General features: G+C 43.4%; 1 protein-coding gene across 1 annotated transcript; it reads left to right on the top strand.

Annotated features, from left to right (window-relative positions):
• LOC109821302 lies at positions 12,494-14,683 on the top strand. The gene is made up of 2 exons (XM_020387490.1): positions 12,494-12,634; positions 14,039-14,683. The coding sequence occupies exons 1-2, from the start codon at positions 12,494-12,496 to the stop codon at positions 14,681-14,683; spliced, it is 786 nt and encodes a 261-aa protein (XP_020243079.1).

Below are 16,202 nucleotides of genomic sequence, written 5' to 3'. Positions count from 1 at the left end.
AAACGCCGCATGGTTGTGCATCAAATATCTCGAGGTGTGTCAATGTTAATGAGAAAAAAATATCAGGGTATAAGACACACGATGCTCATTTTCTCATGCAGTATTTGCTTTCAGTTGCTTTTAGAAGGACTATGCCTAGATGTGTTTCTATTCCATTAATCAGATTAGGGGCTTTCTTCAAGGGCTTATGTAGCAAAGTTCTTAATTTAAATGATCTTTATAAATTACAGTCAGAAATTGTGGAGATACTTATGGCTGGAGAAAATATTTTTACCTAGCTTTTTTGATATTATGGTGCATTTGCTGATTCATTTAGTTCAACAAATTTTGGATTGTGGGCCAGTTAACTATTGTTGGATGTATCCGGTAGAGAGATATCTTTATATATTAAAGTCATATGTTCGCAATAGAAGTGCTCCTGAAGGTTCCATAGCGGAGGGGTATTTGGCTGAAGAGTCGCTGACTTTTTGCTCGTTATATCTACATGATGGTGTGAAGACAAGATTTAATAGATATACAAGAAAGTATGATGAAGTCATTGATGATGATGAGCCATCACCTATTTTTCCAAAGATAGGTCATCCGTTGGGCGGAAAGAGGAAAAGGAAAGGCAAAGCATTTGCATTGGATGATGTAGATTGGGTTAATGCACATAGATATGCTTTATTCAATTGCGGTAATAGGGAAGTTGGGGAGTATATTAGGTATACTTTATTTATTAAATCTTTATATATTATTTTTTGTATTCTTTAAATTCCACTATATAACATATTATGTTTGTTTATTATTAATACAGAGAGCACAAACTCTTGATTGAGAATCAACCGAGAAAACGAGGTAGAAGAAGAAAATAGGTAGAAGCTCAAAGGCATAGTAAGGATTTTCTTGTATGGTTTAAAGACACCGTGGCTGAATCTCAATCAATACATAAATACATAAAGTTTTTTTCGATGGGTCCTAACAATATCGCCAAGAGATATAGATGATATTATATTAATGCCTATACTTTCTACATCAAAGCACGCGATGATACATGCAAAACTCAAAATAGTGGTGTTTCTTTAGTAAGTGAAGTGGATAGTTATGCAAGCTCTGGGGACCATAATCCTATAACTGCTAAAGTGTCATTCTATGGAGTCATACGAGATATCATTGAACTAGACTACTGGGGCAATTTTAGTGTTGTTTTGTTTAAGTGTGATTGGTTTCAGCATGACACGGATGAATATGGGCTTACTCGTGTAAATTTTAACAGCAAATGTCATACAAATGATCCTTTTGTGATGGCATACCAAGTGCATCAAGTTTTTTATGTGAAAGACCCTGTTGAAGAGGTTAATAAGAATTGGCATTATGTTTTGAAGATTCCAAGCAATGTGTTTGAAGATCTTGGTGTCACTCATAGCGATCAATATTGGGCCGAGAATCATGACAACGAAATGGATTCGATTGCAAGCATTAATGATGATGATGCAGATAATATTGGTTGGTGTAGAGATGGTTTGCCGAGATCCATTGTTGACATTCCGCCAAACATGGAAGAGCTAGAAGATGAAAATGAAGGAGAATCAGAAGGTGGAGATCAAGATGAATCAGATTGGGATTGGACGGAGGATACTCCTTAATTTATCTTCAATACTTTGTACTTGTGTCAAGATTGGAATTGGATGTGTTGCTTATTTTATTAGGGACATTTTTGATTTTATTAGATTTTGGACCTGAATGTTTGTTTGTAGTTTATGCGGTTAAAATGAACCTGATATGGATCTATCTAATTAAGTGCTTTTATGATATATTTTGTGTTCTGCATCATACTTACTGGATTTTTTTCTGATAAAGTTTTATGTTCTTTTATTTTTTATATATAATTGCTACTTATATCCTTCATAACCTAATCAACATTTAGAAAGAAGATAGGCACTTAACCAGTTAACCCCACATTCAGTATCTATATGTTACCAGATGTAGATATTTGTGTTCAATTCCAGAAAATTTCCTATCTTACAATTTCCTTATTCAAGATCAAGAACTTAACCACTTGTCTAGAAAATGTAACTCAGTTTGCAGAGTTCGAGTTGGAGTGCTATAATCACGTTTATGTTATTTCATTTCTAATGTTTATGTTATGTAATTATATTACTCTGATATAGTTTCTCTTGTTGCAATTTACTTATTAGAAGTTCTATAATCATGTAGAAAGCAAGTGAAAAGAATAAGGAAAGTCGTAACAATCAAACGCTCTCGCACACAGCGGGTTCAAAAAGTTTCGCAAGAATTCGCAGAGATATGGTAATGATGATGTTTATCTATGATTTAGACAGTGCATGAATGGCTAAGTGACTGATATGTTGTTTCATTGTAGGAAAAGGAATTGAACCGGCCTCCAACAAATGTAGAAGTGTTTCTAGAGACTCGTAAAAAGAAGAAAAAAGCACAACCAAAAAAAAACTTGAAATGATTGATACATTGGAACAGCTAACTCAGGAAAAAACTGAAGGAGAAAGTGTAGATGCATGGCATATAGTCAATAAAAAAGAACATCCTGGACGTGTGCGTCTTCGGGGAAGGGCGATCACTCAAACCATGCTAAAAAGTAATAAGGAGAAGACCATTAATCCGTGTGCTCAAGCCCCTGAGTCAATTGTTCAAGCAATAACAAAGAAGGTGGTGGCCACTCAATAAGAGGAGATGAAGAAACATCAAGAAGCTCAAGCTGCAAGTATGATTCAAACATTTGCAGAGATGTTGAGTGAAGTAACTGGACGTTCGGTTAGTCCAAGCTTTGTTGTGAGGTTTAAAGCGCGTACTAGACTTCCTGAAGAGGCTGCCGGTGTTCTAGATCATGATTATGCATGCTCTTTGCAAACACACAAGAGTTGAAGGTAAGTACCCTTTACATGTATGTTACAATCTGTTTTTTTTTTGGAATATGGCTTTCGATTTTTGTTTCTCTTAGTTTTTATGGCCTGTATTGGTTTTCCCTGTGTTGGAGCTTGTTTACTGGCCTTGGTTTTGCTGGAAGTGGGTGTTTTGCATTCAGAAATCACTGTAGCATAGGAGTTTTATGAAGTTTTGTTTTCTGGTTTGTTTTCTTCGATTTCCTATTGTCTGGACTTAGGATTCCATGTGTTGGAGATTGTTTGCTGGACTTGGTTTTGCAGGGGATGATTGTTTGCAGGACTTGGTTTTTCAGTTATTTTCCTAATAAAAAATTACTGTAGCAGCGGGTATATTCTCAAAGGGACTTGGCTTTCGTGGTGTTTTTTGGTTTAGCCTTTCTCAGTGGCTGCAAACTTTGCTGGAAGTGGGTATATACTTTTGGTTTTGTTCAAGAGCTTTTGTTCATAACTTAAAAAGTCTTTTGTAATAGTTCTATGTTTTTATAAAAAAAAAGTACCCTTTACACATAAGGACACTTGCCTATGTTCATAGATTTTTTACCTCTAATTCTGAGTTTAATATTAATTATGTTGTGGATCCAGTGACTTTAGATTCAAGCATCTCAACTAATAGTTTCTTTTCCTTTTTTCCTTTTATTTTATCATAGTTATCTATAGAATGCAAGTCATGGCATGCCTTATCTGCAAAATCATAGAGGGAGGAAGGAAAGCTTACCTTCATTCCAACACCAAGGCTGGGGACTATACTGATTCATATACTTTTTCCAGGTCAGCGGTAGTTTTTCCACATGATTAGGCATAGTTCTTATCTACAAAATCATAGTCTTTTTTTGAGTAATGGCATTTATTAGTGTCTTTCCTTGTTTCAATTAGTTTTTTCAGTTTTTTTCAATGAGTAATGGTCATTGCCCATCTTTGATCTTGGCAAGGAGTATAGTCATTATATTTGTTATCGCAAGGCTTGAAAGCCTGGACACTTGAATCAGAGAGGTCATTAGGAATGTTTTCTTTGTTGTGATGTGTCTCAAAGTTAAGATTAGGCAAGAGAGTACAGTTAGTTTAAATAACCTCAGAAGGGATCAATTGAATATATATTTAATTGTAGAAAACAACTAAAAAAAGCATCATCACTCTGAATGTAACATACTCAGATATTGAAATAAATAATTGTAGAAAACAACTAAAAAAAGCATCATCACTCTGAATGTAACATACTCAGATATTGAAATAAAGCATCACTATCAAGAAAAGGATGCAATCATCATTCTGAATGTAACATTCTCAGATATTGAAATAAATTAGCACTATCAAGAAGAAAAGGATGCAATCATCATTCTGAATGTAACATTCTCAGATATTGAAATAAATTAGCACTATCAAGAAAAGGATGCATCAAACATTATGTCTAAGAAAACAAAAAATAGATTTTATTCATAGAAAGCTCTATCTTAATAAAAACATGCCTTTAGATATTTTTAATTTTTTCAGCTCTTTGCAAATATCTGTTCTGCACACTTCAGAGCTTGTATTATACTATTTTAACATGATTTATTTGTACATGTTACAAATATTCTCTTTTACTACACACCTTTGATTAATTTCTCTTAACATTTTCTTTAGTCTCATTTGAATGCGTCAAAATATGATTGGTTAAAATTCTTAATTTATCACGTTGACATTTTCAGCTTATAAATCATGGAGTGCCTGATGTCGTGATCAAATCATTGAAGGCTGATATTGAAGAATTTTTTCGGTTGCCCTTAGAGGAAAAGAAAGCATATGCGTAGTTGCCTGATAGCATGGAAGGCTACGGCCATGCATTTGTTGTCTCAAAGGAGCATGACCGCTTAGTTTCATTAATAGTATGATGACTAGATTCTGAGTTGAAATGTTGGTAGTGTGGATTTAATACTTTGTAGTTTTTATACTATACTATTGAATGTTGGCACTTATCATTATAGTTACTTATGCTCAACATTTTCACTTTGATATTGTGTATTAAAATTTAATTTAGCCATGTTATTAAAAAGATTGTCTAGGTAATTGGATACTATATGATTTTGATGTAGGGAACCAAGAACAACCAAATTGAAGCTGCTGTAATAGCTCAATCAAAATCGTTGCAATAGCTCGATCAAAACTGTTGCGATAGCTCAATCCAAACCGTTGTGTTAAGTCTTTTAAAACCGTTGCCTTAGGATCAAAAAGCTGCTATTAGGAACAAAAAGAGAACCGCTGCCTTAGGTCAGGAAAATCGTCGCGCTTGTGTGCGGTTTATTAAACTGAACTGTTACTTTAGCTATGGTAACCATAGTCTTAGGTGGCAATAAACCGCCACATTAGACTAAACCATTACATTAGGGTACCTAATGGAACGGTTATTAAATTGTTCCTCTATAGGGGAAAACCGTTGTCTATTGTCTAGGGCAATGCCCGCAAAGTAGATGGATGGGCAACCGCTACACTTGCTCTAAGGTAACGGTTTTTATGCTAATGTAGCAGTTTTTAACCGTTGCCTTAGCCTAAGTCTGTGGTAGTGCTTGGCTAAGGTAGCTATTCCTGAACCTAAGAAGAGAAAAATTGATTCTAAGACTGTTGATGCTACTTTTGTTGGATATGCACTAGATAATAATGTTAACAAATTTATAGTCATTAACTCTAAAATCAGTGACATATCCAACAATACTATCATTGAAGCTAGAGATGTAGTCTACTTTGAAAACATCTTTCCTTTTAATTCTAAAATCTCAGAAAATCCTAGATCATCTCTTCCTTCTGATCTACCATCTTCAAGTTCTTCTCAGCCTTTAGATATTGAGCCCCGAAGAAGTAAAAGAGGTAGAATTCAAAAGGACTTTGGAGAAGATTTTTTTACCTTTCTTGTTGAAGGTGATCCAAGCTCCTTTAAGGAAGCAATGGATTCACCTGAATCTTCTTTCTGGAAAAAGTCATTGATAATGAAATAAAATCTATCATAGAAAATCATACTTGGATACTCACTGACTTACCTCCAAGTTGTAAACATATTGGTTGTAAGTGGATATTTAAAAAGAAACTTAGAGCTGATAGTTTTATTGATAAATATAAGGCTAGATTAGTAGCTAAAAACTATACTCAGCAAAATAGCATCGATTACTTCGATACATATTCTCCTATAGTCTGAATCTCAACTATCTGAGTATTATTAGCTTTTACTGCTATCCATAAGCTGACTATACATCAGATGGATGTTTGTAGGCGGTAAAAATTACCTTTACAGATAAGCCTGAAATCCGTCAGAGTATTCGAGTCGCCCACGTAACGTGAAAACTAGGCTCACCCGTGTGCTTGACTCACCAGCACGAGCCAAGACCATGCATTCACCAAATTCGCCCACGCAGCTGGCAATCCACCAGGCGATCAGAAACTCACCTGCACACTTGACTCGTCTGCACGAGTTAAGTTTACTCAAGAGCCGAACCCACCTACGTGCCCAGACGATCAGCCAGTCAATCAACATTCTAACCACAAACTAGCCAGGGTACTTCGCGACCGCAATATCACGTCCAGGGATGGGCCTTCCCATTTCTCACGACGTGAAGGGAAGGAGCACAGTACTCCGAGCCCATCAAGCGGCCGCCCATAGTACGAATGACCAGTCAAATCCATGTAATCGCCAAACACGCCTGCATGCCTGACTCGCCCGCACGAGTCAAGATCATCCAAGTGACTGAAATTTGCCTACTTACTCGACTTGCCTGCACGAGTCAAGAGCTGAATTTGCCTACGATAGACGAACTCGTCGAATTCGCTAGAGTACCTGGCGGGCGCAATATCACGTACAGGGATGGGCCTTCCCACTTCCTACGACGTGAAGGGAAGGAGCACAGTACTCCGAGCCCATCAAGCGGCCGTCCACAGTACAAGCGACCAGTCGAATCCACGGTGTCGTTACACTCGTCTGCACGCTTGACTCGCCCGCATGAGTTAAGTTTACTCAAGAGCTGAACTCACCTGCACAAGTCAAGAGCCAAATTCGCTCACAATCAACAAACTCGCCAAACTCACCAGAGTACCTGGCGGGTGCTACATCACGTACAAGTATGGGCCTTCTCATTTTCCATGATGTGAGGGAGAGAAGTACAGTGCTCTGAGCCCATCAAGCGGCCGCTCATGGTACAAGTGAGAAGCATGGTATCTCCCAACAGTACATGATCACATCCCATGATTCAAGGGAGCGACCACGTCGTCTCTCCTCTATTTAAGGGCCTCCCCTGGCTACAAGAGAGAGGTTCGCAGTTAATTGATTAATTCAATCAGTTAGTTGGATTATTAGCTCTCAACTCTCGACTGAGTTGACGACAGGCTCTTTGCATGATCTTTGCACTGTAGCACCTTCTCAAGCATTTGGGTCCGCAGGAGGACGCGTGGCACGAACTCGCCTATGTTTGAGCTTTGCACTGTAGCACCTTCTCCCAGCTTCAGGCCCTGACCGCCACCGAACTCGAAAACCTGAACTCGACCAGCACGAGCTTCTACTGCGTACTGAAACTCACCAACAACCTAGATCGAATCATCCAAGGGAAGTAGACTCGGTGCGAGAACCGAGCGAGGCGTCCAATCGCTACCAAAGTCCCCACGTTAAACAAGGAGGGTCTTCCCTCCGCTTCTGTTATAATTTTGATTCATTAGTTTGTAATAACAAGGAGGGTCTTCCCTCCGCTTCTGTTATAATTTTGATTCATTAGTTTGTAATAAGCTATTCTTATCAATACAAACGAATCTGTTATAATTTTGATTCATTAGTTTGTAATAAGCTATTCTTATCAATACAAACGAAACCCCCATTTCGAGAAATCAAAATTTATGCCTACAAAAGATGGCAATCACAGTGGGAGAAACTATTTCCTTAACCGAAATGGTGGTAGCACAGTTTGACAAGGTTGCTGTCGGGATGACCGTAGAGTTCATAGAAATCGAGTTCGACCAAGCCAAGTACGAAGAGTACTTGTCTTCCTCCTCCTCTGGTGGTAATGCATTCCACAAACGTCACAGAGTTGTGCATAGAGGCCGACCTTAAATGGTCAAAGCCTCCACGCCTGAGGACTCTATCCGAGTCACGCTAGAGGAGCCTATTCCCCCCGAATTGATCGAGGCCAAGCCAGAGGTCAAGAGCACAGGGCAAAAGGCTGCCAGATAGGTCGCCAAATGACCCTCGCAGACCCCTACTCAGGAAGAGATAGTGGTTCATCTTGGCACAAACCACGCCATCACGCTCCGCAAGGACGCTCCTCACTCTAGAAGAGCCCGCCAGCGGCGAAGACAGGTCCTCGCCCAACAGGAGGCCTGAACCTTCGCCTCATACGACAGCCTGAATTATTATTCGGGTCTGAAAAGTGCAAGACGGAGGAGCAGCCTTCCCAACGCTGGTGGGCTCACTAAATCAGGCGAACCCTCGCGTTCAGGCCGGCTTCACTCTGACTGTAATATCCCCCGTTTTAGTGGGTCTGGTATTTCTGACAAACTAGGCCACTCAGGCGAACCAATCCAAACGGGCAAGCCTGCCCACTCAAGTGGATTTCGTTTCTCGGGTCACATCCCTGATGCAAACGGACTGCCCAGAGCAGGCGAGCCTACCCGAGCAGGTGAGCCCTCGAAGTCAGGCGAGCCTCACCGAGTCCACTTGATGGGTAAGCGTTGCGAGCGAACGCCTTAACGATAAAGGCAGAGCAGTAGGCGGTACCTCACAAACTCGCCTACATGAATAAAGGGTTGAAGTTCGCCCGTAGGCAAGAACTCACCTGAGTGTGAAGACTCGCCGGTTAAGGTGAACTCGCCTAACTCTAAAACCTAACCATTCCACCCAGTGCACGCAGGAGAGCCTATCCAAACCTCTCTCGTGCGATCGCTCGGCTGACCCCTCTGATGCTGGGGGTTGTCGCCAACCACCTGTGGAAGATCTCTGGGGTTACCTAACTCGCAAACACATCATACATGAGGTGAATCCTCAATGTCACTACGAAAGGCTTATCCAAACAGTACTCGCCGACTGCCAGTGTGTAGGAACAGCGAAACATTCAGTGTTCGAAAGGCTCACTCAACGCCCTTCCCAACCGAGATCTTCTCGTCGAAGGCGTAGCCACCAAAGAAGGCGCACCGTCGATGATTTAAAACCCCCGTCCGCTACTGTTAACATGACGGGGAAGGGTAAAAATGTACTTCTAGATCCTCCAGACTTGGACTCCTTCCTGGGGTCCAGTCATCTGCTGGTTCAACATGAGCATGACGATATATTCCTGCACACCCACAGTAGTACGGAAGTAAACATCCCGCTCAACTACGCTCTCCTAGCACCCCCTTCCGGGGGTGAAGAGGAAGTTTGCTCAGCGACGGCCACATCCCAGACATCACACTTGAGTCACGGCGATTCAACAAGGGTGCACATGGCTGAAACCTCGAGTGATCAGACGATCGCTCAAAAGTTTGAAGAACATCAGGTCGCCATCGAGTCCATAAGAGACATGTTGGAGCAACTTCTAAACAAAAAAAAGAAAAAGAAAGTCATGCGTACCCCACGGAGGCCGGCGGGAGGCAAGGAATGGGAACCTACTCCTAATCAGACGACTGAATAGGAGGATAATATTGAACTCCTGTCGTATCACTCCTCGAAGTCGTCGGTGGGAACATCGTGCTCTGGGGGTACCAGCCGGAACAAGAGATTCGACGAGTTCCAAAGCCAACTCAATGCTTTAAAGCTCCAACAAAACATGAACAAACTGGGGGTGGTCAAGCCATACCCTATTGAGTGGGACACGGTCCCCTACCCAGCAAAATTCAAACCCATCAGTTTGGTACAATTTGATGGTAAAGGCTCCCCTTCACAGCACATCTACTACTTTATGGCTCAGACGGGATTTCTCACCGGGAATGACGCCATCACCCGGCTATTCATCGGCACCCTCAAAGGTGTAGCCTTCGAATGGTTCCGCAAGTTAGAATCAGGCTCTATCAAGTCATGGGCCGATACAGAAAGACTCTTCCTAGCCCGCTTCTTCGATGATGATACCGAGGTGTCAATGGCCACCCTCCTGGCCGAGAAGCAAAAGAATTCAGTGTCGGTCAATGACTTTGTAAAGAGGTTCAGGAACTAATCAGTTTATTGCCGAGACCAAGTCTCTAAAGCGATGCTGATTGAGATGTGCTGCAACAACCTTTCAATCCATATTCTGTCCAAGGTTGGCGCGGTAGAAACCCGAACCTAGAAAGAACTTGTTCGTCAGGACGAACAGGTCAAGAATATGATCAAGAGGCTCGAGTCCGAGGAGCCTCACCCCACAAAGGGAGCCGCAGAACCAAGCACGCCAAAGAATCTCCCTCGAGCTAGAGGAAAAGAGATCATGGCCATTAACGTTGACTCCACTCCGGCGCCCAAACTAGCCCAAAGGCCGAAACCTAGGCCGTTTGAACAACGTCCTCCGAGGCAATACGACTTCAGGGAAGACCAGGTGGTGACAACTCTCGACACGCTCCTCAAGAGCAACAGGATTAAGCTGCCGGAAGTAATCAAGCCTGAGGAGGCGAACAAAACCAATGAACCGGGCTATTGCGTGTACCATAGGTTCCTCGGCCACCATACTTCCAAATTCTATATCCTCAAGGATAAGCTTCAAGCCCTATACGATGCAGGATTTCTAAAAAAGGAGAAGGTACAGAAGCAGGTGACCACAAATATGATCACTCTGAGTTTTGGGAAAGATCTCCCGGAGGTTCAAGCACCAGCGGGGGTAGTTCCAATCCCTAAGCAATGCTGAAGATAACTAATGATGACCCTCACAATCAATGAGGAAAAGGTTTAGTATCCCAAACCTTACCGTTAGGGCAAGTGATGTGGGTCCATCCGGACCTCCTCGGCGATGAACAATAGACTTCGAAGCCTTCGAAGAAGACCAAGGGTAAACCTTGCAACACCGTATCCATTATCCCAGATGAAGGCAAAACGACAGTAGTCGCCCTCACCGACTCCAATGAGGATGCTACCACCCTGGCCACCAAGACAGGGAGAGAATTCACCAAGAATTACCCTGCCAGGGCGAAGGAGTCGGCGGGACCCTCCAGGCGGCTGCCTGCAGAGACCCCTCCAAACCCCGACGGGGCTAGCTTGAGCAACCAGCCTTTCAGGTTCAATGTACTCGCACATCTAAAGAATATTCCAGCTAGAATTACCATGTATGAACTCCTGCATCTATCTAGACCTACTCGGGAAGCTCTACATGAGGCATTGGCCGACTCGGAGGTTATCGCTACGCACTTCTCGTCCACAAAGGGAAGAAGAAGCGGGGAAGGAGTGTCTACAATGCTGTTAGGCTGCCGAACAGTGGGTCCCCTGCATCACATTCACTCCGGAAGACATGCTAATCAAAAGCACTTCCCACGATCAACCCTTGTACTTCACGGGGTACATCGGTTCCTCCAGAGTAGATCAAATCCAAGTTGATCCTGGATCCGTGCTAAGCATCATCCCCTTGAAACTTATGCAATACCTGAGGGTCCCCCAAAAGTGTCTTTCCATGACAACCACGACTATCTTTGGGTTTAACGCCATTGGGACGAGGCCGCTTGGCAAGATCCGCCTAAAGTGCCGTATAGGCGACATGAAGACGGAGGTCACCTGCTACGTCATCGACGCTGAGCCTTCCTACAACATGCTGCTGGGATGGTCATGGATTTACAACAACTGCATTGTCACATCCACATTGCACTAATGCCTAAAATACGTGGATGACTACGATCGGGTGAAGACAGTAGTTGCCGACAAACAACCCTTCAAAAGAGTCGAGAACTACATCACGGATTCCCTGCTTTACCAAGATTCTGATGAACCACTAATCGAGGAACTCGAGAGAGGTAATGAAGCAGATAGTGAACCCGAATATGGTGATAACCTTGTCCTGAATGATTTCGAATCGATTGTAATCGGCTACGAAAGCCATAATGCAACCGACGCTATCCAGGCGAATGGGATTATCTTGAATGAGAAGTTCGACTTTGCTTACTTTTCATCTTGCCCGACATCCAAGGATGACCTGCCTAACAACCCAATGTCGAGGCTCCACAGTGACCCTTCTCTACACTTTTCCGTACACTCATCATATGTCACGAAGAGACAAACGATTGAGTCTTCGCAAGCTGTATTCGTCGTACCCACCCAAGATAGTTATCAAAAGAATATTATCTTTGGGAGAATTGATCACCCCTTATGTACGTTGTGGGACGAGTCTGAAGAGGAGGAGTCTGCGCACTAGTTTTCGCAATACAGTCAAGTGGCAAAACGCATGATGAAGGACATAAGTTACGACCTCACTCGCCAAGAAGGCCTGAACTATGGCAGAGGACAGAAGATGGTCGTCTGACCCGCCTACGTACCTAAAGGAAAACCCTCGAACTACTTCACTAAGACTCAAAGAGGCTTAGGTTACATTTCTCCCTCATCGGAATTGTTTTGCAATTTTAGAGAGGACTCCGATGATACCGGCTCCGAGGATCGATCATAGACATCCTCATCATGGGACTTAGACATCAGCGTGTGAGACTTGTTCAACAACCTCACAGTCAACATGGCTGCGACTGATCCTACCAAAATGGCAGAGGATGGACAAGTCCCACTTTATGATAAGACATGGGACCACCACGTTAATGCTCAGTGGAGTAGTCGCTTCGAGCAGCGTGAACCGCCCACCGAGGACGAAATCCTCCAGGTAAACATGGGCGATGAGACCAACCCCAAGCTCATATTTGTTAGCAGTAGTCTACCTCCCTAGGAGAAGGAAGACCTCATAGCCCTCATACGGGAATATATTGATGTCTTCGTATGGAATTACGAGGACATGCCCGGCCTTGATCCGCAGATCGCCATGTATCACCTCAACATCGGCTTGGACGCCAAACCTGTCAAATAACAGTAGAGACGGTTTCATCCACAAATTATGGAGGCAATCGAGGCCGAAGTGAAGAAGCTGATCAAATCCAGCTTCATCAGAGAGGAACAGCACCCCAACTGGGTAGCCAATATTGTTCCGATCCTGAAGAAGAATGGTAATATCCGCATCTGCATTGACTTCAGAAACCTTAATGCCACTTGCCCAAAGGACGAATTACCTCTTCCCATCACGGACGTCATCATCGATAACACGTGCAGATTTGAGAGGATGTTCTTTATGGATGGGTTTTCAGGGTATAATCAAATCAAGATGCACCCTCATGACGAAAAACACACTTCATTCAGGACTCCAATGGGGGTGTACTGCTACACGGTCATACCTTTCAGACTTAAAAACGCCGGTGCAACCTATCAACGTGCTATGAGCATGATTTTTCGAGACTATCTGCGAAAGACAGTCGAATGCTATGTAGACGACCTGGTCGTGAAAAGTCGCAACAATGATGACCATCTCCAAGACCTAAGAATGATGTTCGAACTCATGCAATCTCATCAACTCAAGATGAATCCTACAAAGTCATTCTTAGGGATGTCCTGTGGTAAATTCCTTAGATTCGTAGTCATAACAAAGGGAATTTGAATCGACCCGGATAAGGTACGAACTATCCAAAAGCTTCAGCCGCCCCGAAATCTCAAGGAATTAAGGGGTCTCCAGGGACGATTGGCTTACATCCGGAGGTTCATTTCAAATCTTTCGGGCAAATGTCAACCCTTCTCCAAACTGATGAAGAAGGGTATCTCCTTCGTATGGGACGAGCCCTGCCAGTGGGCCTTTGAAGATATCAAAGCTTACCTCTCGAGCCCACCCGTCCTGACGGCTCCGATCTCAGGAAAACCATTCCTTATCTACATACGAGCCATGGAGCACACTCTGGGCGCTCTCTTAGCATAAAATGATGATGACGGTCATGAGCAGGGCATCTACTACCTGAGTAGAACTCTACAGGACGCCGAGCGGCGGTACCCTATGGTCGAAAAGGAGTGTTTAGCCTTGGTATTTGCCATCCAAAAGATGCGACATTACCTAGTTGGCCAAACCATCCATGTCATTTCCCAGATGAACCCCATCCGAGTCTTCATGACATAGCCCACGGCCTTAAACTGGCGCTTGGCCAGATGGGCATTCCTACTATCTCAGTACGACATTCACTTTATGCCGTAGAAATCAGTCAAAGGGCAGGCCATCTGTGATCTCATGGCCAGTCAACCGCTGGGGGTGAAGACTAACCTGTTTGAAGATTTGCCGGATGAACCCTCCAAAGTCAACATGACCTCCCCAGCGGAAGTTTGGAAGATGTTCTTCGATGGTGTGTCTCGCGTCGGCACGAGCGGATCTATTGTTGTAGGAGTGGGGGTGGTCCTCACTTCCCCGCATAACCACGTATTACCCCGAGCCTTTTCTTTAATAGAGCCCTGTACCAACAATGTAACTGAGTATAATGCGCTACTCATTGGGCTCGAGCTGGCAAGAGAGTTAGAAATAAAGCATCTCGAGGCTTACGGTGACTCTCAGCTTATCGTTAGGCAGATGATGGAAGAATACGAGGTTAGGAATGACGATCTAATCCCGCTTCATAAAGCGGCTACGAAACTAGTTGAGTCATTCAAAAACTTCTATATTGAGCATGTGCTTTGTTCTAAGAACACGCATGCGGACGCCCTCGCATCCTTATCGACTAACTTGGCTCAACCGTTAGAGACGACTCAATGTGTCACTATAGCGAGTCGACGACTCTTTCGACCAGAGGATGTTCTAGAAGCGAACGCTACTCATCAGGCTCCTGACCAACTTGACCCGAAAGACTAACGTCTCCTGATCATCGATTATATTTTATACGGCATGTTACCTGAAGATGCTAAGGAGCGAGAGTCTGTCCGCCGACGTGCCTCAAGGTTCGACTACGACTCGGCCACGGAGATGTTGTATCATAGGTCATATGAGGGCTTGTTACTCCAATGTCTTTCAAAGACAGAAGCACAAGAAGCGCTACGTGAAGCCCATGATGGCACCTGTGGAGCTCACCAGCCCGGACCTAAGCTGTGGGATCGTCTGTGAAGGATAGGCTACTTTTGGCCAGGGATGGTTAGCGACACAGTTGCTTATGCCAAACGATGCCACGCATACCAAATCTATGCCAATTACATGCACCGACCTCCAGAAGACCTGCATATGACAGTAGTGTCATGGCCGTTCGAAGCATGGGGAATGGATATAGTTGGGCCGATATCCTCGCCATCAGTAAGGGGTCATCGGTTCATTCTGGCAATCACCGACTACTTCTTCAAATTGGCCGAAGCCATCCCTTTAAGAGAAGTCAAAACCAATAAGGTGATCAAGTTCATCAAACATCACGTCATATATCGATACGGCGTACCTCGATGTGTCATTCATGACAACGACACACAATTCGTTAGTCATGTGTTCACCCGGTTCTGTGACAAGTTCAAAATCTGGAACCTTTCCTCTACAATCTATAACCCTTCGGCGAACGGTTTGACCGAGGCCTTCAACAAAACAATCGTTAAGATCATAACCAAGCTGACTTCCAGTAGCAAGCGTGATTGGAATGAGAAACTTGGCGAGAGCTTATGAGCGTATCGCACAACAGTTCGCACGCCGACTGGCAACACGCCTTACTCATTGGTATATGGCTGCGAGGCTGTGTTACCATTAGAGATTCAAATTCCATCCATCCGTGTCGCCCTAGCGACATGAATGATGACCGAGGATAATCATCAACGACGTCTCGCGGAATTTGAAGCGTTGGATGAAAGGCGGCTTGAAGCCCAACAACACATTGAGTTCTACCAAGCTCGAATAGCTAAGGTCTTTGACAAGAAAGTCAAGCATCAACCCTTCAAGGAGGAAGAATTGATACTCGCCGTTTGACGACCGATGATTCTCACTTCCAAGAAGAAAGACAAATTCCATCCTAAATGGGAAAGACCGTTCGTGATAGAGATAGTTTATTCAAACGGAGCTTATCGCCTCGTCAAACCAAATGGCGATAAGATCATGATGCCTATCAACGGCAAATTCTTGAAGAAGTACTACCCTTAGTACTATCCTTTCACTCCTACCAGTGCACGAGTCTAAACTACCCCTTTTTCCCTATAACTGGTACACGAGGCTAAACTGTCCCTGCTTCATATACTCCGACATACTCGCGAGTATGAGCCACTGCTTATGGGAAACCCTTTATAAGACGCTACATATAGTGTTCTTAGGGATAACCCAGAGCCCCATTCGGTCAAACCTTTCGACAGTTAGGACCAAAGTCGATTATCAAGTTAAATCCCCACCTCTGATTGTCATTTCTCTGTCT

Source organism: Asparagus officinalis, chromosome 8, assembly GCF_001876935.1.
Source record: "Asparagus officinalis chromosome 8, Aspof.V1, whole genome shotgun sequence".
NCBI classification, from domain to species: domain Eukaryota; kingdom Viridiplantae; phylum Streptophyta; class Magnoliopsida; order Asparagales; family Asparagaceae; genus Asparagus; species Asparagus officinalis.
The sequence above is the reverse complement of the archived record's forward strand: the minus strand, read 5'-3'. Positions and strand labels throughout refer to the sequence as shown.